We start from the raw sequence: 26,985 nt of genomic DNA, 5'->3' as shown, positions 1-26,985 counted from the left end.
CGAGAGGGCATGATTGACCTTGGGACGCGTGAGAAGCCTTTCAAATTATCCGTAGGAAGTAGGTCAAACGTTAAACGTTCAACCGTGTGTGCCTGTACGCAAAGAAATAGAGCAAATATCGCGCTCTGTAATCAATTAACGATCCCAGTGCGAATCGATATACGGCTGCAAAACGATATATATGCCTTTTATACCAGTTGAACGCGACTCATTAAACCAGCTTCCAGTTTATCTTGAAATCTGGCGTAATTTTTCTCACTGAATTTACGCTTCCTCCTCCGCTGAAATTATTTCCGTTATAGAGACCGAGCTTGAAGAGTGAGAGATAGAAAAGAGAAGGGAAATAGAGAGGGAGAAAGAAAAGAATTAAACGAATAAGAGGGGAAAAGAAGGAAAAAGAAAACGTCTCTAATCCTCTTCTCCGTTTAATCCTTTTCCAGACGGCGGAAGGAAGAAGGAAAAAGAATATCGTCCGGTGAGAGAAAACACGGTGAATTTGGAAAAGCGCGAACCGTCCCGCGTTTTTACCCCCGCGAAAAATGCTCCCTCCCGGCCGTGCATGGGGAAACGATAATCCAGATAAGCCGCTAAATGCTGGCAATTTGAGCGGCGGGATCTCCAGAAACAATACTCCGTACTTGAAACCGACTAATGCCAAGTAACAGAGAGACCCGCCTGTTCCTTATATACCGGGTGTCCTCCCTGGATCCTTCTCTTCGGTTCTATTATTTACGACGTTCATGGTGATTCGTGGCGAGCACACGGAAATTACAAAAGTTAGAAAAGTTTCGCGCGAATGAGAAAATTCTTATAGAATGTAATGGAATTTCAGAATCTATCGTACCTCGATTATTCGAGGTGCGAAATTAAATTCACATTTACGAGCAGGAATAAAGATAACGAATACGTCGCTAAATAGAGAACCGAGAATGGCAGCGAGAGAAGATAAAAACGGTCGGACAGAGAGGGAAGAAAAATGGCGAGCGAAAAATGGAGTAACGAGGAAACGCGTGGGATAAAATACGGAAGAGAGAAACAGAAACACGACGAGAGAAGGAGTATCGAGGGAGATGAATACGAAAACAAGGAAGGATGGAGAGAGAGAGAGAGAGAGAGAGAGAGAGAGAAGAGCCAGTGATGCGGAGTGAAAGTCCTCGAGTAAAAACCAGGCCAGGGCTTCGTATCTCGACTCGAACACACCAGGTCCATTATGCAATTACGGCGACGCATTTGCTGCCGCCTTTCCACCATTGCCTCGGTCCTGCTGTGCCACGTCCTCGTTTTCCTTAGCAATTTACCTTCTAAATCGCTCAAAGTTTTGAAATTACCATAACCATCCTAGTGTCCGATAAGCGAACGTTACTCCCGTTCCTACAATTAACTTTAAGTCCTCTTTTAATCCTAGAGATTTTAATCGACCAGCCTCCATATCGCGATCGGTTGATCAACGACAATTTCACACGGGTTTTTCTATCGACAATCGTCGATGATTTGCGGCGGGAACGCGAAACAGAGGCGGAGAAAGGTTGGCAGAAACGGTTGGATCGACGGATGTTGGAAACATCGAAATGCTTTTTGAAACGAACAGGGCTCGGGTAGCGAGAGGCAAACGCGTCGTGATTCGTGTTTCGAATATCGTGGCTGCGGTATGAACACGTGTTACGTAGTCAGCCGTTCTAGTTGGTTGTATTTGTACCGGGAAAATGGCGAGCTGTTAAAGCGGTTACCAACGAAATTAAAATTTTCATCCTTATTATTATTACTATTATTATTAAACACAAATGCGTATAATAACATTCCACGGAGATAGTATTTGTAAGCATAATCGAGACGTACGATCTAAACATTGTCATAGGAGTACCTTGTCTAGGCTATGCTTCAGAAATTCTTTGGGACACGAAGAATTAAGCTATCTTCGCTTTTAATTAATCGAGTGTACGCGTGGAATTTTTCTCTGATAACAGGCCAGAGTCTTATGAACTAGAGGGTGGTCAATTTTCATTAATTCCCCCTCTTATCTGCAAGCCTCTAAAACATAATTCTGACATTCTAAGGACGCGGAATACAACGATCGAAGCAACGTACAGCGATCGGTGAAGGAAGGACGTGTTTTTCGAAAATTGACGAGTTTCGCGACGCGAGGATTCAACTACGCGACACAGACAGACAGACGCATGCACACAGAGGAAGAAATAGTAGTTTTATCAAGCAAAATGACTTACTAAAGTGTGACGCGGTGTAGGCGAACAAAAGCAGTCCGGAAATGAGTCGCAGTGACGTCGCATCCATTTTTCGGTTCCGGCTTCTGTTGGCCCCAGTCCTCTTCTCTCCCGCTTATCGCTCACGCGGATGATGGCACATGTATACACACACGAACCACACGCGCGCACTTACTTTTGATCTGAAAATTCGAAAGGAACACTGTGAAGCCTCGACTATCCTCGCGAGAGTTTTCTCGGCGGGATTTTTTTTTTTTCTTTGCTCCCTCTCTCTCCCTCTTTCCTTCTTTTTTCTCCCTTTTTCCGCGTGCTTCGAGCTGTCGCGGTCAGAAAATCTTTGTTTTTTAGAACGGACGGTGAGCACGCCGCTTGAAGATCCTTGAGAACCTTTCGCCGCGGGAACCATGAAACGACACTGTGTCTCGGACAAAGGCTTTAAGCAGCTTCATGATCGCGTACTTACTCGTCCAGGATTATTTACGAACCTTGAATCGTCGAATCTATCCGCGCCAGGATACGTTAATAGAGAGAATGAAATTCGAAGAACAGTTGTTTGAAATTCGTTCAACGATTCCGAAGGAAGATAATCGATCGTCGTTTAAACGACGTTTCACGATCGAGATTCGGAGTAACCGAGTCGAACGGAGCAACTTACCAACGACAAAGAGGACAAAAGTGCTATCGAACATCGAGTGAAATGCCGCGTGCGAGTAATTGGCGAAAGAAACTAACCAAAACGAATTGTACCAACACTCGAATCGATCGGTCGGAAGAAGCTCGGTGAAAAAGTGAACGAGAGGCGACGGACTCCTGTAGAACGTGTTGACTATTGACCGAGACAACGTCGACTGAGCAGAAATTTGCCATCGGTCTGCCGGCACACCTTTCCCGTACCGGCTGGCGAGTTTGAAAAAAACAGCCGTACAGTCTACACGACCTCGAGAGAGTGGACGAAACGCGCCGGTACTTTCTATCAGCGGCCAACAAATATTTTCCTCCGAACGAGTCTACCGACTCCCGCTCCGACCATTCTCTCTTTTTAGCTCTTATTGTTTTTCTCTTCGCCGTCGAATGGTTCGATAGAATCGCGAGAAATTACGGATTTCACGTTGAATTTCGCGTTGTCGCAACAGCTGCGACGTCTTTCCTTGAGCGAGCAAATTCCGCTCTATGCACAGAGAACATGATTACCGTACGATCGAAAGAAAATGCGCGAAACGCTTTTACTCTTGCGCTTACCTTAATTTCTATCGATCATATTAATACGTAGAAAGATACGTTGGACTCGCGAAACAAACAAAAGGCCACGTAACCATTTAATTTTCAGATCGTAGGAATTATTTGCAAGTGGTGCGACAGTAAATAGTTATGAATCGAAGAAGATTCAATCGAGAAAGATTTCACTACACGAATGCGATAAACGTAGCTTGGCGAAGCAAACAGGAGGAGAGAGTAAGATACGCGATGCGATGCGTCGAGCAATTAAAATGCCATCGGTGTGTTCGTGTCAGAGTTCATTCACACGTTGCATCTTTAATTACTCCGTTGGCCATCTAGCGAATACCAAAGGAGAGATGGACAGGAAGTAAGCTGCACACGTACTGGTACGCCAAGCCCGTACACCGTTGTTGTTCCAACGTGTATGCAACGTTTGCTTGCAACATTGCTCGGCAATGTTTTCGATAATTGCATTCCTTCGCAATCGCGCAATACGAGCCGATGGAAAGTAGAAATGTATCGTGCTAGGTCAAACCGAACGCGCCATCTTCCGCGAACGTTTAAACACGATCGCTGATGAAATTGTATCGCGATTTATTCTCCTGCGGTTGTTACCGCGATCGTACGTCGTAGAACGAATATTTGAAAACGTTTTCGAAAGGATATAGTTACTGGTAAAGATGAAATCGCGCGATCCACGTTGTCGACGCTCTACGTTTTCCACGCTTTCACCGCGGCATTATTTTTCTACCGATAGCTGATTATTATTAACGTATTTATCGTACAACGCACTATGCCACCGTATTGTATACCACCGTGGCCGTAATCTCTTCGTATCGGACGAGAGCGCACGAAAATCGACTGGCGTTTTCACATCGGACGAAGAAGCAAATTTCATTCGGCGCACGATTCGCGGTCGAGTTGCTCGAAACGCAATACTCGCTATTTCACCGACGATTCAGCGGATATTTTTCGATCTATCGATTCGAAAGGATCCGTCCTACGTGTACGTTCGTGTACGACGATATATCAAAATATTATTCGACCGTTTTCCATTTTATCTACGAATACTTTCAAAGTAAGACGTCACTGGAAATACACTGAAACTTTCCCTTCCGCGTTAACAAGCTGGCACTTTCGCGGTTTTGGCACTGAACCCGAAATTCCAGCGCTTCCGATCGTTGCTCGTAGAAATCGTAAATCGCTGCAGCTTACCAAGCAGCGTGCTTGTTATTCTTTAATAGACGTTCGCAAAAAACCGATACGCGTTACAATACGACGAGCTTTGTTTTTCGAGACGAACGAACTGGCGTAGCGGCGGTGGCGCTTTGCGCTAGAAAATCCACGCAGAACCCGCCAGAATGGTTACGACGAGCAACTCGGAAAATATCACCAGAGTCAAGACGAAGAGGCTGGACGAATCGTCACGGTCGAAACAGATTCCAAAACAGATTCACCGGCATCTCCCTCCCGGCTGACAATCTGTGACAACGAGTTATCACGTCGGCGGAACAGCGGCGTGACAACGATACCGAGGGACGAACGATCGAATCGTCGAATTGCGATTTAGCAAATATCTGAAAGCGCTCGAGCACGAACGTTCTGGTGCAGGTATCGCGAAAAGGGCTAACCTGATCGGATACGCTGGGCGCAGCGCAGCGCGGCAGAGAGAGCAGGGAGAGCCCGCGCTAAGCTCACTCGCACCGGGTGCGTAGAGCGCGCGTTTTCGGACGTGGAAGGACTGACTGGGGTTACGCACGTAGCGTACACGGGTCCAGGACATGTATTGGCGGCCAGGGAGGCTCCACCTATCGCGTGCCAGAGTGGGAGGATACGGGGACGACCTCGAGCTTGCGCCCTCGGACGGACCTCCGTTCGAAGCACAACCCCTTCCTTGGCTTTTTCCCAACTTTCGAGCTTGCGGTGCACCCCCGCGCCATGCCACCCGAGTCCACCCCACCGCCGCCTTCCTCTCGGCCCTGCTAACCCCGCGGAACCTACCAGCCAACGTAGTCACCATTACCCACGCTGGTTCTGCGCCCAATCTCACCCCACCCTGGATACCTAAAGAGCTCTAGTCTAACACGGCTACGACCGCCGCTAGCGATGGGACCGATACACTCGCGTCGACTTATCGATACCGATTCCAAGACGTTGTCGATCGTTATAGCGATCGGTTCCCTTCGATCTGCAGGATCGTAACGCGGCCAAACGGCCTAAGAGAGTCGCGATACCGGGAAGGGACGAGGGTTGCGCTGGAGAACGCCAGACGAGTGAACGATCGCGAGCAAGCGCCCAAGGTCGTTTCAGATTCTCTGGGACGAAATAAAAAGGACGAAGGCAAGCGCGAAAGCGGAATGTTCGCTCGTTAGTGCCGACGTAGTAGGAAATACCGTATAGTCGGTCCGTTGGCTGCTCGCACGTACTATCGGATCGCAACTGAGCTCGCATCACGTACGATTTGGCAAACGTTGTAACTGTGACGAACGATGCCGCTCCTACGTACGTCATAACGTTACGAATATTCGACACCTACGTTCGTTTGGCGATAGGTCAAAGTTCGTTCGAAGGACTGCAGATCGTCCTACGTGAAACCTACGCGCAACGCTTCCGTCAAGATACGACAAAGGGCAAGTCGGAAATACCAGCCCCGAAATATCGACGCCATCGCTAGAGACAGACGTAGACGAAATCTAGACCAGGAGAAACGGACCGCAGGCACGCCGAGGATCTCGCCGCGGTGTCAGGAGGAAAAGTCAGGCAGAAGGGGATGCAATTGCAGCTGCGGGTCGTGTCTTCTTGTAACGAACCGCGGTTAGAAGGTTCGCTGTTCCACTGACACGTTAGAGTCGACTCGGCTCTCCTCGTCGTCTCGCTCCTCGATACGTATCGCGCTTATACACCGATCCCTCTGTCCCGCCCCCTCTTTCACCCGCTACCCTCGCCAGTGTTTTGTGTTCTTAGCCGGCTCACAGCCTTTAATGAATGTAATACGATTTCGTTGTCGCGGCAAAGAATTCGAAATCAGCTCAACGGCTTTATCTGTCTCCCCGATCGTGTTGGTTTGCTCGTGGAATGAAAATAGAGGAAGCGAGAGGGAAATTAAATAGGAGAGGAGGACGCGCGAACGGGCAAGGCGAAACAAAGTCGAGACAATGGCAGGGTAATAATTGCGATTCGTTTAAGGCAGTAACAAGGACTAATGATAGAAATATGAAATGAAGTAAATATGAAAAAAATAACGAGCGAGAGGACGGAGCGCGGTACGGTAGAAAATAGAATAAAACCAAATTGGAACATAAATAAAGAGATAATCGACGTAAAGTAAAGTTGCTCGATTCCGAATGTTTCGAGTAAAGTTCGTACACGCGCGACCGATAGCCCTTTCGATCGCTTCAAACCTATTCATCGGCAACTTTCCTTTTCAACCAAATTCTTCTGTGTTTTTATCTCCTTCTTTTCTGTACCGCCTCTGCCGAAATCGTGAATTTTCACTCTCGATGCCGGTGATTCTTGGTCGGGCACAAGCGAAACGTTCGTTCAGAATTAGTGGATTCGCGGTCGAACTAAAACAACGGTGAAAGGATTCGATCATTGCCCGAACTCGTTATTCGAGGCGTGCTTAAGTCGAGAAGTCTCGGTTTTTCTTTACGCTCGGATAACTCTGTGCAATATGCTCATCAGCTGGTAAATTACGAGTCGATCGACGATCGTCTACCGGTTAATTGAAAACATTCCAGGATGTAACAAGCGGATCGCTGTTTCGTCGTTTCGTTGTTGCAGTTCCGGCCATCTCCGACGATACGTTTTGCACGACCACGCGGCACGCTATAGCCAGCTTTCGCCGGTCGTTCGTGCGAGCTTTGAGCGCGTCCGTAACGCGCGGCTGCCGTGGTCGATGAAATCGTTGCTTTTAACGCGACTCTACGGTCATTTTCGATCGCAACCATTTTTCCCCTTTTTGCTTTTCCCTCTTTTTTTATCATCCGCCGAGGAATCGGTTACGACGTGCACTCGCGGACGTCGGATTAATCGACGGTACTCTACGCGACAAACAGAAGGTAGCGCGTAAAACTGATCGATTCTGTTGATAATCTAGCGCGACGATTGATTACGACGAATTTAAATCTATCGTTTTGATTTTTTTGTCCATATCGCGGAAAAGTAAATTTCGTTTCTTAAGAAATCGAACTTGTTCGTTTCCCTCGTCGATCAGACAAAGATCGATAATCACGCGTAACGGGGCGCATTTGCCTGTTTGGGAAAGCACAGCGAGACAATAACTTCGATCGAGCATTCCGTCGGACAGAAACGAATATCGAGTGGCCGCATCAGGGGAACGACGACGTTGACAGGTTCGTTAAAATCTAGCACGTCCCGTCTGCTTTCAATCGGCCGGGTCCGATTTAATTAAATATATATCGTTATCGAACAATGACAGGTAATAAGGGCGTAACGTAATTTCTAGAAGGACTCGTCGATGCGTATTTTCACGGCAACCGTCAAATATCATCCGAGTGGATCCACTTTGATTGACACCGAATCGAACGGTTTAATTTCATTTCGGAATATACACGCGGAAAAGGAGATCGGCCGCGTTTCGAAATCCCATCGTCGGATTAATCCGCTCCTAGATCGCTTCCGATCGAACGATGCCTTAACGCGATCCTACGTACGTCGAGCGTGCGGGGAATTTGAAATAAAATTGATACGAGGTAAACGGCACGAAGTCCGTACGATCGTGAAATTTTACAAGAGACTCGACGCGAATCCGAAGGAAAAACTTACTTAAAAAGAAATACTCGAAATATGTAGAGGCGGTTTCGTACGGAGAGACAGGCAAACGCAACGTAATTTGTCAGCGGCGAGAATGTTAAGATCTATCGATAAAACGATCCGTCGGAGAGAGGGTAGCGATGGCTTTCGATTCTCGCATTATTTCCAATTCGACTCACAGATCGAACTCGGCTCGCTCGTACGTCTTAGTCAGCTGTGTGCGCGAAACGCATCGGCAACGCGGAAATATGACGGTATTTCAATGAGAAATGTGCTACCTCTTTCTCGACTCGCTAACTTGTACAGGGTGTTTCGAAATAAACGATCGACTTGGACGGTTCACCGCGAGGGGAAAAAGATCAAAATGTAGCAAAATTTGCATCGTTTTGCAAACGTTACAATCTTTTTTTTTCGAAACAAGCAACTCGCGAAAAACTATTGCGAATAGACGGCGAATGTTTATGCAAATTTGTATGCATCCGATGAAATAATTTATACGCACTTACACGGCATTTTGTACCTTTAAATCTCACGTAGACGTAAAAACATTCGCAGTCGACTTAGAAACTACAGCGACGGTAATTCCACTATTACGCGGAGCGAACGCGAGTACGCACCCTCGTACCATCAAAGTCGATTTTCTCGAAAACGATGACTCGCGCGTAAAACTTTTATCCGACACTCGTGGTTTATTTTTTCATGCAGAATCGCCCGGTTGTACAATCTATTACCGTACATCCTCTACGCCCGCGTTTCAACAGCTCGCCCGTCCGATTCGTTCCTGCGACAGCTTTCAAAGCTCTCTCTTCTTTCTCTTCCTCTCTGCTCTTCCTCCACGCGAGTACCTGCCTACGTGAATGCGTACTTTCAAAAAGAGAAAGAGAGAGAGAGAGAGAGAGATTCAAAGTCCGAGTTTCCCGAAGCTTCACGCAGCGAGGCGTCCTTTTTGAGCTTTTGCACTTTGACTACTCGAATCGAGCGCGCGCCAAAAGGACGCAGCCATTGCGCTGGCTGAATCCGCTGCCAGGATACTATCGAGTATCTAGGATTTTGGAGGAGCGAGTCGAAATTACGAGCGCTTTTTGTTTCGTCGTGTGTTCAACGATTACGACCGTACTAATGAAAGCACGAACGTCGCTGCTTCAAAAAAAAGATGTTTAGGGTCGTTGGCAAATAGTTTCCGAATTTCCTAGCGGTATAGATGTATCCTATCGAATAATTTCATTCCGATACGAAGAAAAAACGGATTTACTTCTTGCCAAGTTTTTCTCTTCCAATTAATCGCCTTTTCCTTTGCATTCGATTTTCAAACGTTTCGCGTTCCTCCACATAATATCGTCATAATGGAATCGCGACAACTTTTGCGCGGGAAATTGTCGCAGGACCGATCGTGCGTCGATAAATAAGCAGCCTCTCGATTCCCACAGCCGACCACGCAACGTTTCGTAAATTCGTTCCCGTCAAGGGGAAATCGCATCATCGTCTCGCCGTTGTCTGTATCGGTTCCGAAGAAACATAATAACGTATCTACTGCCTATTTTTCCTCCTTTCTTCTCGTTCTAAACTCGTTTGCGTGACTTTGCTCCGCTGCGACAGAGGAGGCAAGCTCGTTCGTGCGACGTAAGAAAGGACGAAACTGAATTTCAAATTACTCGCTCGAGCCGCGCCATTCCTCTCGAGGATACGCTTGCCTCGTGGAAGCAAGAACTCCTGGCGAGGCTTGAACCTTTTTCCCGGTTAACGAAAACGATTTAAAACTTTAGAAACGACGATGTTACGCGACGAATCGTCCAAGACTTTTGGTAGTTCCACGTGAACAGCAACGCGCGAATCGAGGCTACTCGAAAGTTCCTCGACACTTCTCCGCGAGAGATAGAAAAAAAAATAATTTCCAACCAGCGATGGTTTTCCAAGCTTGCAACGGCCAATGTATGGAAACGAAGAGGAAACGTGGGGAAATTCACGGGGGTAAGATAAACTGGCGAAAGTCGTTGTCTCGAAGAGCGGTGGTCGCGATAACGGAACGATAGGGATGAAAATCGAAGGACACGCGGTACGACGCCGCGTCACCGGCAAATTCGCCACAGGCTTTCGGCCACTCACGCGCGAATATATCACGGTATCGAGGCCCGTTTCCAGGCGTACGAGGCATAAATAGCGCGGCGCCTATGGAAAATAAAATTCTATCTCTGCGATTCACGCGTCATCGTCCACCCCTCTCCGAACCGACGACGGGGAGTTCTCTTCCCGATCGAGAATCCGTAAAACCAGCCTGGTTTCGTGGACGACGATACGGCCGCGCGTCCTTGGGGGTAAGTCGAGCGATACTCCGATAAAACCGAGCCGATTCAGGATGGACGAAAAGAAGGGAAAGAAGAGAAAGAGGAAGAGATAATGGGGCCACGTGGAAGGTGTCGCCAGCCAAGGCAGGCAGGTCGAACGAGAGCAGGTGTAAGAGAGACGCGATTAAAAAAAGTTCGAGCCACGCTTTTGTCCGTAGCCAGCCGGCGCACGAGCTCTCGCGTTTCTCGCACACACGTCGCTTCCTTGAAAAGCTGCCATCGTCGCACACACGCAACCACGTACCATCCCCTGGCTGCTTTCCATCCCTCTATCGGTCTACCGTCCCTTCTCCAACCTTTGTCTTATTTACTTCTGCCTCGGTCCTTTTTTCCTCTCGCTCCCTTCGATCACGTCGACGACCACCGCCAAACCTCGCGTATACGTATATCTGGAGTTTGGCCGCGCGATTTCCCAACCGCTCGCGCGAAAGAACCATTCGAAAATGATATTTTACTTCGTTTTTTCATTCTTTGTTTCTCCTTTTTCTCTCTCTCTCTCTCTCTCTCTCTCTCTCGTTGCGAGAGGAAATGAGGCGGCTTTTATGTCGGCGAAGCTCTATGGAGACGCGAAATCGGTCGCGATCCGCACCGAGAAGGGCGCCTTTCTTTCCAGGGATGGCGACTATATCGCTAAACGGTACGATGAAAATTTAACGGGTGAACGAAGAGTTTGGAAAATGAAGCGCGCGAGCAGACGATGAAGATTCGTTACTGCTTTAAATTATTCGAGCAATAAGTAACGAAACGCTTGGAACGAAGTTGTCGAAGGGTTTCTTTGTACACAAAGGAGCTGAAACTCGATACCCGCATTCCTTTCCCGAGTTCCTTTCCGGAGTTACGCTCCGAGTCCGAGGCCGTGCATCATGTTGGAAGTTTAATATCTTCCCTTCGCAAACAACGTTTGAAGCTCGCCGCGTGCCACGTGACCACTGTATTTGTGTAACAGACCGTAGACAATGTAACTGACCAAATATTTTATCTCGTCGAAAACGAAAGTAAAGTACAGGCTCTTTCGAATCCTCCATGGTCCCCGTCAAACATGCAAATTTTCTACGAAAGAAATTCTTTTTCCAAGAGATCGTTATCTCGTATCCGCGTCTCTTCGCATACGCGCGTGTAGATGCTATTTTCTCCCAATTAAAACAAGAAACGATCTTTAAACGTCGAAATTCGCGCGCGGCAATTTTTGTATCGTCCAAATATTTTTTCACAGTTTTTCGTTTCGTCGTCGTCGTTATCCCCATTATTTCCCGATTCTATTCTATTCCCGTCGATTCTATTCGTTGGTCTTAATTGCGAGTCGTTAATTATATCGGCAAACGCGAATTCGTACATACGTAGGACACGCAAACGGAACATGTACGTACGAAGGACGAGCGGAAGAGACGACGGTCAGCATTAAACAGATAATTAAATGGAAGACAATGGGCATTCCAATCAAAATTCAAGGCAGACAGCATTGTGCCACGGCCTTGTATTCCGTTCCCTTTTCTTTTCTCTCGGTTTATCATAAATGAGCGCGTTCTTCTCGCAATTAAGATGTCCGGACAATTTTGCAAAACCATTTTTTATTTATTGAAAATAAAAAATAAAATAAAAGTACGATAGATGCACGATAGAAACGAATTTCCTTTATTTCTCGTACGTCCCTCTTTTCATAGTCGTTCTCTCTTTATTTGAAAACAAAATTTATCGTCGCGTTATGCCGATTGACGTGGTTTAGAACGATCTCTGTTAGGTATTTATTAGGGATTTGTCTTATCGTTAGAAAATAATTCGAGGCGAACCGGTCGGGTAATTGCCGGAGCCGCGGGCGAGAACTAAAGCTAACAAGCTATCGGGAGAAGTAGAAGGATTTAAATGTACCGCGGAAATTGAAACCTCGTGACATCCTGTCGTAATGAGAGAACAATGTCTGGAGAAACAAAGACGAGTAACAATTGCCACGGTGTCTATCTCTCTGCGAGAATTATACTCTGTCAACCGTTGGCCAGAAAATGAAGTCACGTCGGCGTCGAATAGCGTCGATCGAATTTTCCAATAAATTCCGAATGTTCCGACCGTTGCCTTGCGCACCAAGAAACGCAATTATACGTGTTCGATCATTGCCACGATAAGATCTACTTTTCTAAAGATATATTCCCCTAATTGTCACTCGTCAAACATTCGAGATAGCGAGCGCCATATAATTCGATCGCAGCCACGGGCTAAACGCACCCCATCCGACGTTAGGGGCAGCGATACGAAATCGATCGTCGATTTAAATCCGCCTACTTTGATCGCGAAACTTTGTACCTTCGTCGATTCTATCTCGAATCTATGTAAAATTTCCTGCCAAATTCCCGAAAAGCTGAAAATCGAAATCTATCTTTCTACGAAAATAAAAATTCCTCGGCAAGTAGCTTGGGAACGTCGATCGGACGTTACGAACTCACGAAGAAGCGGAAGAAATATATAGAAATATGTATAGATAACGATGATAGAGAGGCGAGAATCGTTCGGTTATTTATCGTCGCATCAACGTCCGAAGTGAAAAGATCGCTGGTGGCTAATTAATTATCCGAACGGCAAGGTAATTCGCGGTACTTGGTCGGTCCATTAATGCAAGCATGCAGTTCGAAGGGTCGTAACTGCTCGCCTAGTTACATAAGTAGGTGCAAGGCAGGAGGCAGCAGGCTGGAGGCGAGATCGTAGGTTTATTGATTCGGTTTTCTCTCGCGGTAGAGTTTTTTCCCTCTCCCACCCCTAGATCCACCCAGTCCTTATCCTACCCGTTTGCTTTCTGTTGCACTCCCACCCAAGCATCGCGACGTTGGAAGTAGGACGCAACCTTCAGGGGCTCTTTCCTTTCCCGTACGACCCTGGCTGACCCAAAACGCTATCAAATTAGTTCCGGTGTATCGGCAATGGTGCTGCTATACTCTTTCGTCGTCGTTCGAACACGACCAACCACGCTGTTCGGTCGTCGGAATAATCCTAACGATCGACTTTGTCCAACGAGTAACCTTGTCTTTCCGTCTTGTTAACTATTCGCTAGAAAGCTTTTTCTCTTTCCGTTTCGTTCCTCTTCTTGTGGGCGAACATTTGGAAGGAAGAATTCCTTCCACGATACGCGAACGAACATATAGCATAGGCTGAACGAACGAGAGAACTTTAATAAGCGATCGCGGATATTTTTATCGTTCGACGATATTCACATAGCAAATTTAATAGCCCTATTATCCTGACGATACAATGGCATTATACAGCTCGAGCCTTCCTCGCATAACAATCCAACGTTATAAGGAAGATTTCTCTTTCGGAACATTGCCGTAATACGACGCCTTACTTCCATTCACCGTGCAGCCTATTCTGTCTTGCGAGCGAGTTATTAGACCCGGTCGTTCCATTTCGAGAACAGTTTGATTAACGATTTTCGTCGCGGCTCCGATATAACGACCAACGATCGTGCAACACGATGCCGTCGTAATTTTCATCGTAAATATCACCGTGGCTCTCTTCTCTTCTATTCTCTTCTATTCTCTTCTATTCTCTTCTATTCTCTTCTATTCTCTTCTATTCTTCTTTTCTTATCGCACCCGGAAATACATTCGAAACGTTCGTGTTTGCTCTTCTTACTCGCGCTCACTGGCAACGCTTCATGAATAATAATGCGCCGAGTCGACTTAAATTCGAAGGCCGGTCGAACCGACTGGCAACGATGCAACCGGAAACGACGTTTAAGCCGCGAGGGTGAAACCGGAAAAACCGGACCGGAGCAGATAAAGATCCTGCTACGTCACCGCGCCAACCGACGTAACATAATATTAGCAATCCGCCGCGAAAGCTTTAGAAATCGGATAAAGGAGAACTCTAACGTACAATTAATCATCCGCTATCCTCTTTTATACGCTATTCGCTTCTTCGTTATTCTTTACGCGAATGAGAAATTTAAGGACAACTGTCTTTATCCACCGCGGATAGACGATTATTCCAGACGACTTCGAATGGCTGCGCTAAATCGTTGCTCGAATAATCGGCGCCGCGACGAATAAACAAACTTTGCACGACGATGTAAGCGAATAATATCGCTAAGTAGTTGACAGCGAGATTCGGAGAAAAGTTGCACGATATTCGAGAGGCAGCATCTTTCATTTCCCGTTGAATCCTAAGAATCTTAGTTACTCTGAGAAGCTTTTATCATGCGAATCTTCCCTATAGGGAGCATAGAAACGTAACTGAAGGTATTTTGGTTGGCTTGATATTCTCAATGATATCGTGCGCGTGTTCAAAGTCAAAGATACTGTTTGCTTTGGCCGCTTCGCTTTCTTCGAGGTCGTCCAAATTGAAACGGCGTAGAAATAGAATAAAATTAAAAGAATTTGCCAGGCATTTTGAAATGAAACAGAAAAGTAGAGAATCACGGTTTCGCGTCGCAACCGAATCGTAATTATCGTCCGGATCTTTGAACAGTTCGAAACGACGAAATTTGGAAAGAGAACCACTCGCAATTGTTTGGCGAGGAAAACGTAGCGACTCGATGCTTGTTAGGCTGGTTTCTTAACCGTTTGGCTTCGACCAAGGGTCAGAAACGAGGATGATAAATCTCTGGCGATTCGCGCAACCCGAGGCAACGATGGAAAACGTTCGATCGAATTTATACGTATCCCCTCGACGAACAGCTTGTTGTTCCAATGGCAGAAAAATTCCGCTCGATAGAAGGAAAAAGCTTGACCCAGGCGCGTCCGATATTCCGACGTTTTCTGAACTTTCGACGAGCTGCAATGTAATCAGCTTCGAGCATTCTCGCCATCGAAAGGGGAAGAAGAGCAGCAGGAAGAAACGTCGACGTCGGGAGTACGTCGAGCCAAGATACGACGTTAATGTCCACCTACGTTGCCGTTTCGAAAGGTCAAGCAGGAAAGGACCTCAAACGCTTTGACGTAGCGTCGACCAAAGTTGATTAACCCAGCCTCATTTTCTGCAAATTTACGTCGCGCGTTACGTAAAACGTGGTTCGATCGTGAACCGACGCGATTTCTTTTCAGAAATTCAGAATTCGAGTTCGCGTTACTGCGTGCAGAATCAGGGAAATAATTTGGCCGACCGAAAATTATCGTCGAAGATGGTTGTTGAAAAAATGGAGGGCAGAAATATAGGAGCAGATCGATAAATAGAACGATGTACAGTATGTGAGAAGGATACCTAACGCAACAGCCTCTTTAAACTCTCCTTTGCAGTCTGCGAAAGACGCGCCACCCTTAAATTGCATTTGAATAAAGCAATTTGTGCACGCAGCGTAATTCAATTCGGCCTTCTTGCTAGTTTTCGCTACGCGAAAGCACCGATAAATCAACCAGTTGCGCCGCGCATCGGGCCGAGCACACCCCTGCGATATAACCATATGGCTTAATTTCGTTCGTTTCGCTCTGTAATTCCCACCACCGGCGAAAAAAGAGGAACGCCTTGCGTCCAAATCGCACCAACTACTCCCTACGTTTAACAGACGCGATCACTTTATTCCCGATACCGATATGCGATCGTTTCTATTCGTTCGATGATAATTAATATTTATTGTCGTAGTACGAGCGATACGACAAACCTTTCAACGAATAAAAACACGATCTACGTGTGTACGATGTACCGTACTGAACTATACATGTTTGAAGGAAAACATCCGAAATTGCTTCGTACAGACTGACGCGACAAACAGCGCAATAGTATGGAACGGTCTAGGGCAACACGAAATTCCAAATCGCATAAAATCAATAAACGATTACGCTAGGACTCCGTATAACGCGGTACTCGTACAACTCGATTTCGAAAATAATTTGCAAAATAGCCAAAGCGAAATACGGACATTACGCTTAAGGAAACATTTGACGAGTTCGTATACCGCGATACGTACGTATTTACTTATTTATTGTCCAAATACGTACGTACTTATTATCCAAATTTTCCAAATTCCCCGATTAATACCGCGTCTTTGAAATTTCCAGCGAAACGAACGCTCGTCTCGTAACGAACGTTTGAACAAGGACAAAGTTGGATAGACGCGTCACCTCGAAGGCCGTCTAGAAGAAAACGGCGAGGAGAAATCAATAAACCAAATCCCCCGAAGCTAACGAGATCCAAAATTGTAACATCATCCGTGGCCTGTGCCTGTTAACCGTGAAACGCGTGCTCGCTCTCTCTCTCGTGTCCGCGATCAAACGAGCCACGGTGGTTTGCGTGTTATCAGTAGTAGGCTATCGAATTAGGCAACAGGGAAGGGACGGCGCAATTAATCGGCAATCGCGTTCGATCGCCTCCGTTCGACGAGATCTCGCGTCCACATCGCGCGTATACCTGGAACAGTTCACTTTCGATACGGTCTTTCTTCCATCGTCTCGTATCTCATCGTGTAACGTCACGACGAAACGATTCGACGATCGACCGCATCGACGAGGAAAATGTAAAGAAACGACGTGGTTTCCGGTAGTCGAGAAACTTCCGTTGGGACGCGTCTCGCGAGAGGAAGCATAGGATAAAAACGAAACGCACAGGTGGTACAGATCAAGGCAGGTGAGACAGCTATATGCTATGGAACAGCGCTAAAGAAAAGACACCGAGCAGCCAAAAAATGAAAAACATTGCAGTCGTGTACACGTATGTGTGTATATGCCATATAGAGAGTGGCTCGGTGGCCAGGAGTAGCTCGATTTCAGCTTGTTAAATAGTTTCAACGAGACTTACGAGAGAAGGAAAGGCAGACGTTTTCCTTAGTTAGCAGATTCTTTATTTTACGCGTCTTTCGCGGATAGTACCGTTATTTACTGCCTTTGAAACCTATAGCTTACGTTAAACATAATCGTGAAAAGATTACCCGAAACATATGTTGTTGTTCCGAGATGCGACCGACTATTCGAAGCAAATTTTTAGTCGCGTATATCGAAATGTGACTCGTACGAAATTAATTATTAAATTACTCGTTCTTCCCTATGTGTCTTCTTTTTTACGAAAAGAGAGCTAATCGATGTTTTATTCGTTATTTTGAAAAAAAAAGATGCTATTTCGTTACGAATAAAAATCAATAGAAAACATAAAAGGAAACATTAGACGTTAAGATGGAGTGTAAGACAAGGTTCGTAGTTCCTTCGGGTCGCGTAAAAGTTCGCTGAAACTATTTACTTCCGGTTACGTAGCTGATAATCGAACTAATCCTTAATGCATCGGCAGCATTGTGTACATCGATACACGATATATACACGTTGTATGCGTATCACGAGGTAGAATCGCGAAGGGGGGATGTACGTGGTACACTGTTCGAGAACATCTATTCAGCCGAACATCTATAAAAACACCAGATAAAGAGAAAGAAACAGAGATAGATATATAGAAATACAGGTACTAGAAGAGAGAAAGAGAGACAGCCATCTCACCGCCCGCCACAGCTCAAAGCACTCACGAAATATTCACGGGGGAGCACGACAAAAGAGGGCCACCGTCGGCTCTGCTTTTTGCGCGAATATTTTACTCCATAACTCGGGGATATACGTTATGAGGCTACGTGTTTTTATAACCTAAAAAAGCGATCGCACTGCTCCGTATTGTTCGATGCGATGTACCCGGACCGGTGAACGCCGTGGTGCCACCTGACAGACTCCGGGAAATTTGAGAAAACAGGATTTCCTTCGGCCCATGCGCGAGAACTTTAATCGAATTTTGGCTCGCAGTGCCGACAACGGACGCGTCTTCGCCTCACTGCACACGAGTATGTGATTCGAAGTTCAAATTTTTCCCTCCCGTTATATCGAAACCTATCGAACGAGTACCGAATCCAAGGTAACTTTCTCAAGTAGCGTTACGCGCATTGTCCTTTCTAATGATTACATTTCGGGGCAACGAGTAGCTAAATAGCAAAGTTTTTATTTAAAAAAACAGTTCGCTTGCGCGGTACGTTTCAAGCGCATGACGAATGACGACACTTTCCACAGCGGTGGATACGAAATTTACGACCTTCGGTATAGTCGCGAAACACATCCTTTTGCTTTTTGTTTGTTAACTTAATTCGCGTCTTTTTGCCATAAATAACACGGTACGTCGAATTCGCTTACCTTCTTTCTCGCCTCGAAGACATTTCCTTTTTTGTGCAACAAAGTCTTGTAAAATTGACACTACACTGCATACAACACACTCGCGCGCTAAATGAGCTGTAACTGATCACTAGAGCCGCGCGACGACAAAAGTATGTATTTGGCGACATCTGTCGACGAACGTTTGAAGTAATTGAAATTTGAACTAATTAAAACTTAAATGCGATATAATTATTTTATGCGATTAATATTGTAATGTTATCGTTCATAATTCTTGCTAGATACTAAACAAATACTTTTACCGTTTTATATTTGAAATGATTGTATATACATCTATTATGTAAAAATCGAATACCTAACTTATATTTGTTAAAAAATAAAAAGGAATATTTATGGTTGTTTCTTTATTAAAAAATATAAGTACTAATATCGTACTTGAACAAATAATTATCGATCTTAGCATTCTTGAAAATTAAAAACAATTGCGTTGATACTACGATATATATATCACGTGGTGCCCAGCAGAACGGCAGAACCGCTCCTTAGTCCGTGACAATGGCTGCTCCAACCAAAAAACGTGACCAGCGACTTTTCCCACTTTCCAGGGACGATGATCAAAGTTCGTCAAGTAGTGAGAATGACGAGAAGGAACCATTGGAAGAAGAGGTAAGGAATTTGAGTGAAAAAAATCAGTATAAAATGTGATTAGTCGGTCTTAACCCTACTTTCGAGCACGCGGTCGTTGATTCACATTTATTTGAAAGCTGTCTTCGAGACAATTGACATTCATCGAAAATGAAACATAATAATTAAGTACGCGTATAATCTTTAGCAATTGTGGAAATCATTCGTACAACTGTCATAACCAACAAAGTGCCAATTCCATGAGAGCATTGTTAAGCAAATACAGTGTTGTAAGTTATTAACCCCTTGTCTTACGATTTATGTTCCAATAGCGCGTGTCATAAGCAACGACATGGTCGGTCTCAGGTCAAGCCATTTGACAGTTTGGCTGAGCGCTCGAAATCGTGCAAATCATGTGTAAGGTACAACTAATTTTATTTTGCAAGATAATTGATAAATAATTGCTACCGATTGATCATCGAACAAAAAAGATTTATTACCTTGAAGTAAATAATAAATCAATAACATCGACGTACCATGTCTCTCACGCGTCTTGTTGATGTTTGGCCCTATCGACGTACCACGTCCCTCACACGTGTTGTTTATATTCGGCCCGATCGTCGTACAACGTCTCTAACACGACCTCGCAGGTTAAGGGGTTAATGACAAAGACATCTTTAATTTGTGATAAAAATTATTTATAATCAAAGAAAATGTGAATTTATTTCGATTTCTATTCTGTAATTAAGTTAAGTATATTTTTTAAATTTCATATTTCACAATTAATATGTCATAATACAAAATATTAAATATAAATAAACGTTAAAGTATAAAATTCTTTTTTATATTTAGGGAATGGAAATTCAAGTAGACTTTGAAGGAAGATATCCAGTGGATCCGGATTATCATGGCATTAAGACCTTATTACAACAATTGTTTTTGAAAGCTCATGTTGATTTAGGTGGTCTGGCAGATTTAATAATCCGCGAAAACTACGTAGGTTCGGTTGTCAAGCAATCGGCGGATTTAGATGAATCGGACGACGAAGATACCGATGTCAACGACGTGTTTGGTATTACTACAGTAATTAATTTATCTTCTAAACAGGTAAATATATTGTATATAATGTCATTTAATTAGTACAAAAGTCATCCGGTGATGCGCAAATTGGTTTATTTCAGAATTATCCTTGTATACAACAACTCAGAGAATTACTGACGCAAATGGCAAAGGAACATGCGACGGACACAGTAGATACTATGATAAAAAATCTTCTCGAAGACGAGACGGAAGTATTAGGTTTATTGATCAACGAAAGATTTGTTAATATTCCAGCACAGATATCCGTGCCACTTTTGGAAAATTTAATGTCCGATATAAAAAAGGCAAATAACAAGAAGATGCCTTTCGATTTTTCATATTATATATTAATATGTAAATTCTATAAAACAAAAAGACCGGAACTAGTTAAGAGATCAAAAAGTAAAAAGAAAGATAACACGTGTGAACAGGTTATTGTATGGAGCAATCCGGAGGAAGAAATTTTTGCGCAGGAAGCAACAATAAGTTTTGAATTTTCAGTCGAGAAAGAATCGGACAGTGCTGTATCTGGAACGTGGACTGAGTCTGACGATGAAATGACGCCTTACAGGAGAGTGCTTCTCTTCGAAGCTTTCAGATTACAATCAATTATCGACAGAATAAAAAGTGAAGTACCTTAATCAATTTGAAGGACTAACGTTAATTCATCTCATATTCCTAAGAAAAAGAAAGAACAAGCACCTTCCTTATGCGCACCAAAGGAAGATACGCGCTTTCGAAAGTTGGTTTCTTTGACGATCTATTGTACAATGAACTACTATGTTTTACATGTAATCAGCTTTTTATAATACACCTTTTCGTACTGCTTACTGCAAACTGTTTCCCGTCACTTGCCCTGTAACCATCTGTTATTCATTCTCTTTATGCCTAAAAGTACATGAATACTTAGATCTTTCATGGACCGTCAATGTAGATACTACGTTTAGTGGTAGAAAATTTATTTTCCATCTAAATAAATAATATAAACATTCTTGTAGAACAGATCTTTGTTTAAAAAAATACGCGTCGCGATTAATGTCCGAACAATGGCACGTAACTCGTGCCCGAGGCGTACAAATTTTTTACATATTACCGACAGCATCTACTTTTACGTCGATGAGTCTGTTGATTTCAACGATTGCTTTATCGGCTTGGCTCTTCTTCTCATGGTACCCAAAATATTTAACATTTCCGAGACAGCGGGCGGCGCGCTTTCCGCTTCCTGTCGTCTTTTTCTCTCCTCTTCCCTTTGTTTCTGCAACGAATCGTTTCACTTGAGAAACGTAATTTACGTATAAAAAAATAACGTCCACGATTGCATAAACTTACATCCGTTTGCTTCAACGTGAAGCGTCCACCTTTTATTTGGTTGATAATGTCGTCGATAGCTGGAACGATTAAAAAATAAACATAACGCACGATATTAGCACAGTTGCTCAACCACCTGCAAAATCTAAAACATAATTACCAGGCTGTTGCGCAACCGTCGGTGTTTTTTTCGTAATTCCAAGCATGTTCTCCATGTCAGTCACCGCGTTTCGTTCCGAATTAATTTTTTCTTTCGTCAGCAATTTTATCGACGATTGTCCACCGTTGTTGAACATCGGCGGCGGCGGAGGTGGAGGCAAAGGGGGTGGTGGTGGCCTGGAAAGCTTTTCTTCCAGCTCACTGATCTTCGCCTTCAAAGTTTGAACCACTCCTTCCAGAGTTTCCACCGACTTTTCCGCCCTTTCTGCCCTTTGCGTTACAACTTCCAACTCTGACTCGGCCAGCTTTAACTTTTCCTCTACTATTTCGAACTCGACGTTCGACTCTTTCTCCTCCAACTTCTCCTCCAGCATCTGTATGTGAGAAGCATGGTTCTGTTGCTCTTCCTCCAATAGTCTCTTCAAAGACTCCACCTCTTGTAGAACGGTTAATAATCTTCCATTAGGGTCATCGCCAACTTCAGCCATCAAGAGTGCGCTCTGATGAGCCAGCACGTTTCTTTCCTTTTGTACCTGTTAAAAGTACGACACAGAATGCCTGTTATAAATTTTTATGCATAATTCTTCTCCCTCAAGATTCTGGGGTAAGTGCCGAGTCGTTCGACTCGGTGCTTTCGCCAGATCGTCCATCACCTTTCCCACTACGTGGCCAGACCCTTCTAGGACATTCTTATCGTCCTACAAACGCCGCGGAATGTCATGATATCGAACCATTTCTAAGAATCAATTAGAAAAATGTCGCTCTCTTTATAAGTACGAAGACAGGAAACTGGAACATGGTATCCAAGCTTGGCGTGGATACCGGTAGCATACCTCTATAGAGGACGTGACGCTAACAAACAGCCATATTAAAGGCATCTTACCCTTTCGGCCTCTATCTTCATAATCTTCGCGTTTTCTCTCTCGCGATCGCATTGAGCTTTCAACGCTTGCACCTCCTCCGCAACCATCTTCGTCACCCTCTCCATGTTTTCTTTTTGCACCTTCATCTCGTTCACCTTCTCTTCACCTAATTGGAAAGTTTCATTATTATATATTATTACACGAACGTTGGAGAATCGTACAGATGTTTCCAATTACATTTTCGTCTGAGAGTTCTCTCCTCGTCCAACTGCGTGGTCAAATGCGTCACTTGTTCTTGAGCTTCAAACTCTTGAAGGCGCGCGGAATGCAACTCCGTCTGAAGTCTCGCTATCTCTTTACTTAATTCTGCAAATTACCCGCTCTTATAAATAACTTGCATAATTAACGGTGAAATTGTAAGCCACTAATCTCTGTTTATACCTTTCACCGTTTCTCTCAACTGATCAAGATCTTCGAAATTCGAGTCAACTTCGTCCGCTATCTCAAGGTCTAGAGAGCCTTCCGGATTCGATTGCAGGAATTTTTGAGTTATGATCTGCGATCTTCTCTTTAGTTCGCGATTTTGTCTGTACCACTGAAAGTGATTTTAATTTATACGATAAATTATGCATAGAATTGCCTGCCCAGTTGCAACCTTGGAAACTGATTTTTCCTCTTATGCGATATTAAGTGTAATAATAACGATTATATAGAAACAATGAAATACGCGAGCTCTGTATCACCGTATCTACAATTATAAAGGCGAAATGGACTGTTTTAGATTTACCTGCGATGCTTGTTGCATGGCTTTATGCATAGCGCCTGTCTCAGTTTCGTATTGATGCTTCAGTTGTTCGTATTCTTTGCACACTGCCTCGGAAACTGTAAGAAAATCGAGGAATTCGTTAGATAAAAATAAGGAACGTCGGAAAAGATTTCTGGAATGTATAAACGATTACCTGTTCGCAGCTTTTGAAGTCTCTGTTCTTTTTCTTGCACTTGCGACTGCAAAGTGCTATTTTGTCTCTGTAGTTGTTGATATTTCTTCTCCAAGTCGGCATGTTCCTTGCTTGCTGCGATAAAAAACGTTTATTACAACTTTAATAGTTTAATTGCAAATGTACTCACAGATGCAGACGTCACGATACTCAGGTGATATTTTATTCCGATTAATCTATAATTTCATCGCGTATGGCCAATGACTAAGAAACGTCATAGAATTCGTTTCGCGTGCACGAGTGAATCACGACCGAATAACGTTTAAGTTGTATGATTGTCGGATGATTGGCCATGAACTACAACCATGCATCAGCCACTTCCCTCTCGCTGTACGTATCGTGCCTTGCTCTTATTTTACGTAAGTCCATTACACCTTGATCTTTCTTGCAATAACAGTTTAATCGATTCGAAGAAACGAAGTTGCTGTTAGAAATTGATCGCGTAAAAGTGAGAAGTAAGATCGCAACGAGAAACAACTATATGAAGCACGTGTCGAAAAAAAAAGAAGAATAAAGGAAGAATAAAGATGTACGAAAGGAAAGTTGTAACTACAACCGGCGCCGTTCCATATTTACCAACCTCCTATCCCAACTGTTTAATCGAATTGATGTTCGCAAGCGGAGGGAAGAAGCCGTGTTTCGTCACTTCGTTAATGATGACTAATGGAATCATAATAAAGTTCTCTAACGACTTTAGGCGGCCCATACAAACGCTCATTACGCCGCGAAACTTATTACTAATTATTAATTACCGGCCTCGCTCTTCTGTAGCAACAATTTCCTCCTCTTCTCCGATTCCTCGTATTTGCTCTTCCACTTGCTCTCCAGGCTATTGCTCCTGTTCAATTTCGCGACACCGACCAGCTCGTTCGTCTTGCAGTTAGTAGTAGTGTGGAAAGCAAGTTTCTCAGTCTCGGAGTTGCGCATCTCGATGCTCGAGCTCGACAAATTATTGTTCCTCGATCGTTGCTGCTGAACGGAAGCGTCGAGCTTCTCGAAGGACGCCCTTTGAGCGGCGACCGACACTCCTCTGTGCGACAGCTTTTCGAAGGACCCCCTGCGGGATGGGGGACACCTTTCTTGGGCTTTAATTGCATTCGATATCCTCGGCACCGGAATGTGCGAGTGAATTACACTCGAGGATGTCCTCGCTGGCTCGGTGTTCAAGACGATGTTCAGTTCCGTTTTATTCATGTCGTCTCTGCGAACAGACGATATATTTGCTTTCGTGAGAGCCTTGCCTTTCCGTCTCGTTGATCGACCTTGTACAGAATGGTTATAACACTGTACGAAATTTCACGCTTATATCCCGCGAGACTCGAAACTCATCGATGATACACACTATAGGTATATTAGAAAGACGTTGATCAGAAAACTGAACGAATCTATGCATATTGGAACGTGTAAGGGTATTCCTATCGGAGCGTACTCAAACAGTAGAGGGTTAATAACATCGTTTTCTAAAAATACGCCTATCGGTCGCACCCCCTGCGGCCACAAGGCGCGTTAGAAATAGCCGGCTCTGTCAAAATGTATTCGTGACTAATCTCGATTCCACGAATCTCGAAGTACCCGGTATGGGAAGATAAGGTGCTTTCCGAGCCGCCACGCGAACTTACCGGGAAATGATAAACGCGTTACGTCCAACGAATCCCGAATCAAGTTACCGGTAATTGTGAAGTCAGTTGGTTCGGCGAGTCTAACGTTTCTCTTACGGAGGTTCTCGATAATAAACGATCGGCCAGGAAAATACATATCGTGCCGGTTCGAGGCACGCTTCGTAGCACGTCGATCAGCGCGAATCGATGAAACGCAATACCGATGTCAATTGTAATCGGACGAGCCGCCGTTGTCGCGATGACCACTCCTCGAATTTTAAATGTTATTTCTGTGATATATTACGTCACCGTCCAATTGGTCCCTATCATTGTTACCGACACTGTTGCCCGTCAGACAGATACAACCGTCCAACGAATTTCCACCGTATTACTTGGTTTATGCCAGCTTGATTTAACGCGTCACGCGTGAAAACGAGAAACAAAGAAGCGCATCGTATTTACTTACGCGTCCAACGTTCCAACGCGAGACTACGAGGACACGTGTTGTTAGACTTGGTGGGAGCCAGCTAGATCTCCCGCAAACATTTCAAAGTTGATTCGTTGGAATGCACGGGCGACTGTTGCTCGTGAGAATGATCGTTAATGTCACTGCGGGCCGCGTCATTCTAGAAAATCCGGTGTTTCGATAAATGGCTTAGGTTAACGACCGCCGGAATCTAAAAGCTTTTTTGGGTCATTTGCATGGTCGCTACGGAAGTCCTCGATCGTTATAGATCGCGATTAGTCCAACGTTACTTCTTATCTCGTTACGGCGACGCTTATCGTTATTCCAAAGTATCTAACTGTAAGAAAACGTATAACGATGTACAAATACTTGGACGAATTGGAGTATCGTTTACGGGTTAGAAGGAACGATGACGCCTTCCTTCTGACGAACGTTTTATCTACCGCGCACCGCAAAATCTGTCCCGCAGACGTCCTCGCTGTCTTATGGCAATACCAAAGATTTCGTTGGCGTTTTTACACCAAGCCCAACTATTTTTAATTCAAGCTTCGCGTCCCGTGAACCCGACAACGACGACGGACGCGGCATATCGAGGAAGAGCGAAATGATAATTTGAAACGTGCCGTGTCATGCAAGCGTCAACGCAGCGGGTCGACGGTCACGTAGATCGTTGCACTTTTCCGTGCGTATATGCCACTTGCAATTCAATTGATCACCTTGCTGGTATCGTTTCACCATTTACGTTGGTCGATCGATAAAGGAACGACGATCGGTCGACGCCTTTGTCCATGGATCTGGACTAGGACCAATTTCTGTGCGCGCAGACGTACGACGAGACTGTAGTAAGAGGCAAACGTTTTCCAAGAGCACGATTGTCGGTCAAGAAAGCACGTCGGGCGTAATTTTACGGTTACACGTACGAATGGCAGCATCACCTGCCGCATTGCCTCTACGGGAAGTCTATGAAGTCCTTTCACTTTTCCTGTTTCGCGCTGGTGGATGTTGAATGCTGTCAAACGGTGTTCTTTGCGCCGTGCATACTTTCGTTCGACGCAATTTCCCGCATTCTTTTTATCAAAAACAAACGTTCACGATTACGTATGTCGCTTTGCGACGATATTACGAGGTACGCGATGCAGGAGGAGAAGAAAGAACGCAGAGACAAAAACGGAATAAACTGTGCGACTGGAAACTTACGATCTATAGCTGGCAAGTTCGACGCCAATATACCGATCGATATATCACGATCGGGCACGTAGCTGCATTTTTACAAACCGATT

At 44.7% G+C, this 26,985-nt stretch overlaps 3 protein-coding genes across 7 annotated transcripts in view; 1 reads left to right on the top strand and 2 right to left on the bottom strand.

Annotated features, from left to right (window-relative positions):
- Positions 1-18,768, bottom strand: part of LOC126869129 (protein Skeletor, isoforms B/C) — a 53,902-nt gene extending 35,134 nt beyond the window's left edge. For 2 of the 5 annotated variants that reach the window (XM_050625282.1, XM_050625286.1), the window contains exons 1-2: positions 5,069-5,226; positions 2,223-2,401 (exon numbers count right to left, since the gene is read on the bottom strand). In XM_050625282.1, coding sequence (XP_050481239.1) covers positions 2,223-2,289 — 67 coding nt within the window. In that variant the 5' untranslated portion in view covers positions 2,290-2,401; positions 5,069-5,226. Of the gene's footprint in view, positions 1-2,222; positions 2,402-5,068; positions 5,227-17,981; positions 18,000-18,096; positions 18,230-18,630 lie in introns of those variants that run through there. The other 3 variants (XM_050625284.1, XM_050625283.1, XM_050625285.1) reach the window with 3 other exon arrangements.
- Positions 18,769-19,110: 342 nt separating this feature from the next.
- Positions 19,111-21,150, top strand: LOC126869147 (protein BCCIP homolog). Its single transcript, XM_050625329.1, has 3 exons — positions 19,111-19,275; positions 20,086-20,340; positions 20,415-21,150. Exons 1-3 carry the CDS (start codon positions 19,165-19,167, stop codon positions 20,952-20,954), a joined length of 906 nt encoding a protein of 301 aa, XP_050481286.1. The 5' UTR covers positions 19,111-19,164; the 3' UTR covers positions 20,955-21,150.
- Positions 21,151-21,255: 105 nt separating this feature from the next.
- On the bottom strand, positions 21,256-26,871 carry LOC126869130 (shootin-1). The gene is made up of 10 exons (XM_050625287.1): positions 26,422-26,871; positions 24,394-24,842; positions 23,603-23,716; positions 23,431-23,525; positions 23,085-23,238; positions 22,881-23,009; positions 22,664-22,809; positions 21,782-22,313; positions 21,643-21,701; positions 21,256-21,568 (listed from the first exon to the last, which is right to left on the bottom strand). Exons 1-10 carry the CDS (start codon positions 26,493-26,495, stop codon positions 21,422-21,424), a joined length of 1,899 nt encoding a protein of 632 aa, XP_050481244.1. The 5' UTR covers positions 26,496-26,871; the 3' UTR covers positions 21,256-21,421.
- Between the last annotated feature and the right edge of the window lie 114 nt (positions 26,872-26,985).

The sequence above is a fragment of the Bombus huntii genome, chromosome 9 (assembly GCF_024542735.1).
Source record: "Bombus huntii isolate Logan2020A chromosome 9, iyBomHunt1.1, whole genome shotgun sequence".
In the NCBI taxonomy this organism is placed as follows: Eukaryota; Metazoa; Arthropoda; class Insecta; order Hymenoptera; family Apidae; genus Bombus; species Bombus huntii.
The sequence above is the reverse complement of the archived record's forward strand: the minus strand, read 5'-3'. Positions and strand labels throughout refer to the sequence as shown.

Excerpts from the sequence above, each read along its gene's own strand:
- LOC126869147 (XM_050625329.1), top strand. The coding sequence starts at position 19,165 with ATGGCTGCTCCAACCAAAAAACGTGACCAGCGACTTTTCCCACTTTCC. Across the intron at positions 19,276-20,085 it reads AGGAACCATTGGAAGAAGAG|GGAATGGAAATTCAAGTAGA; the intron begins GTAAGGAATTTG and ends TTTTATATTTAG. Across the intron at positions 20,341-20,414 it reads TTAATTTATCTTCTAAACAG|AATTATCCTTGTATACAACA; the intron begins GTAAATATATTG and ends GGTTTATTTCAG.
- LOC126869130 (XM_050625287.1), bottom strand. The coding sequence starts at position 26,495 with ATGGACAAAGGCGTCGACCGATCGTCGTTCCTTTATCGATCGACCAAC. Across the intron at positions 23,239-23,430 it reads CCATGCAACAAGCATCGCAG|TGGTACAGACAAAATCGCGA; the intron begins GTAAATCTAAAA and ends AATCACTTTCAG. Across the intron at positions 21,702-21,781 it reads GACGGTTGCGCAACAGCCTG|CTATCGACGACATTATCAAC; the intron begins GTAATTATGTTT and ends TAATCGTTCCAG.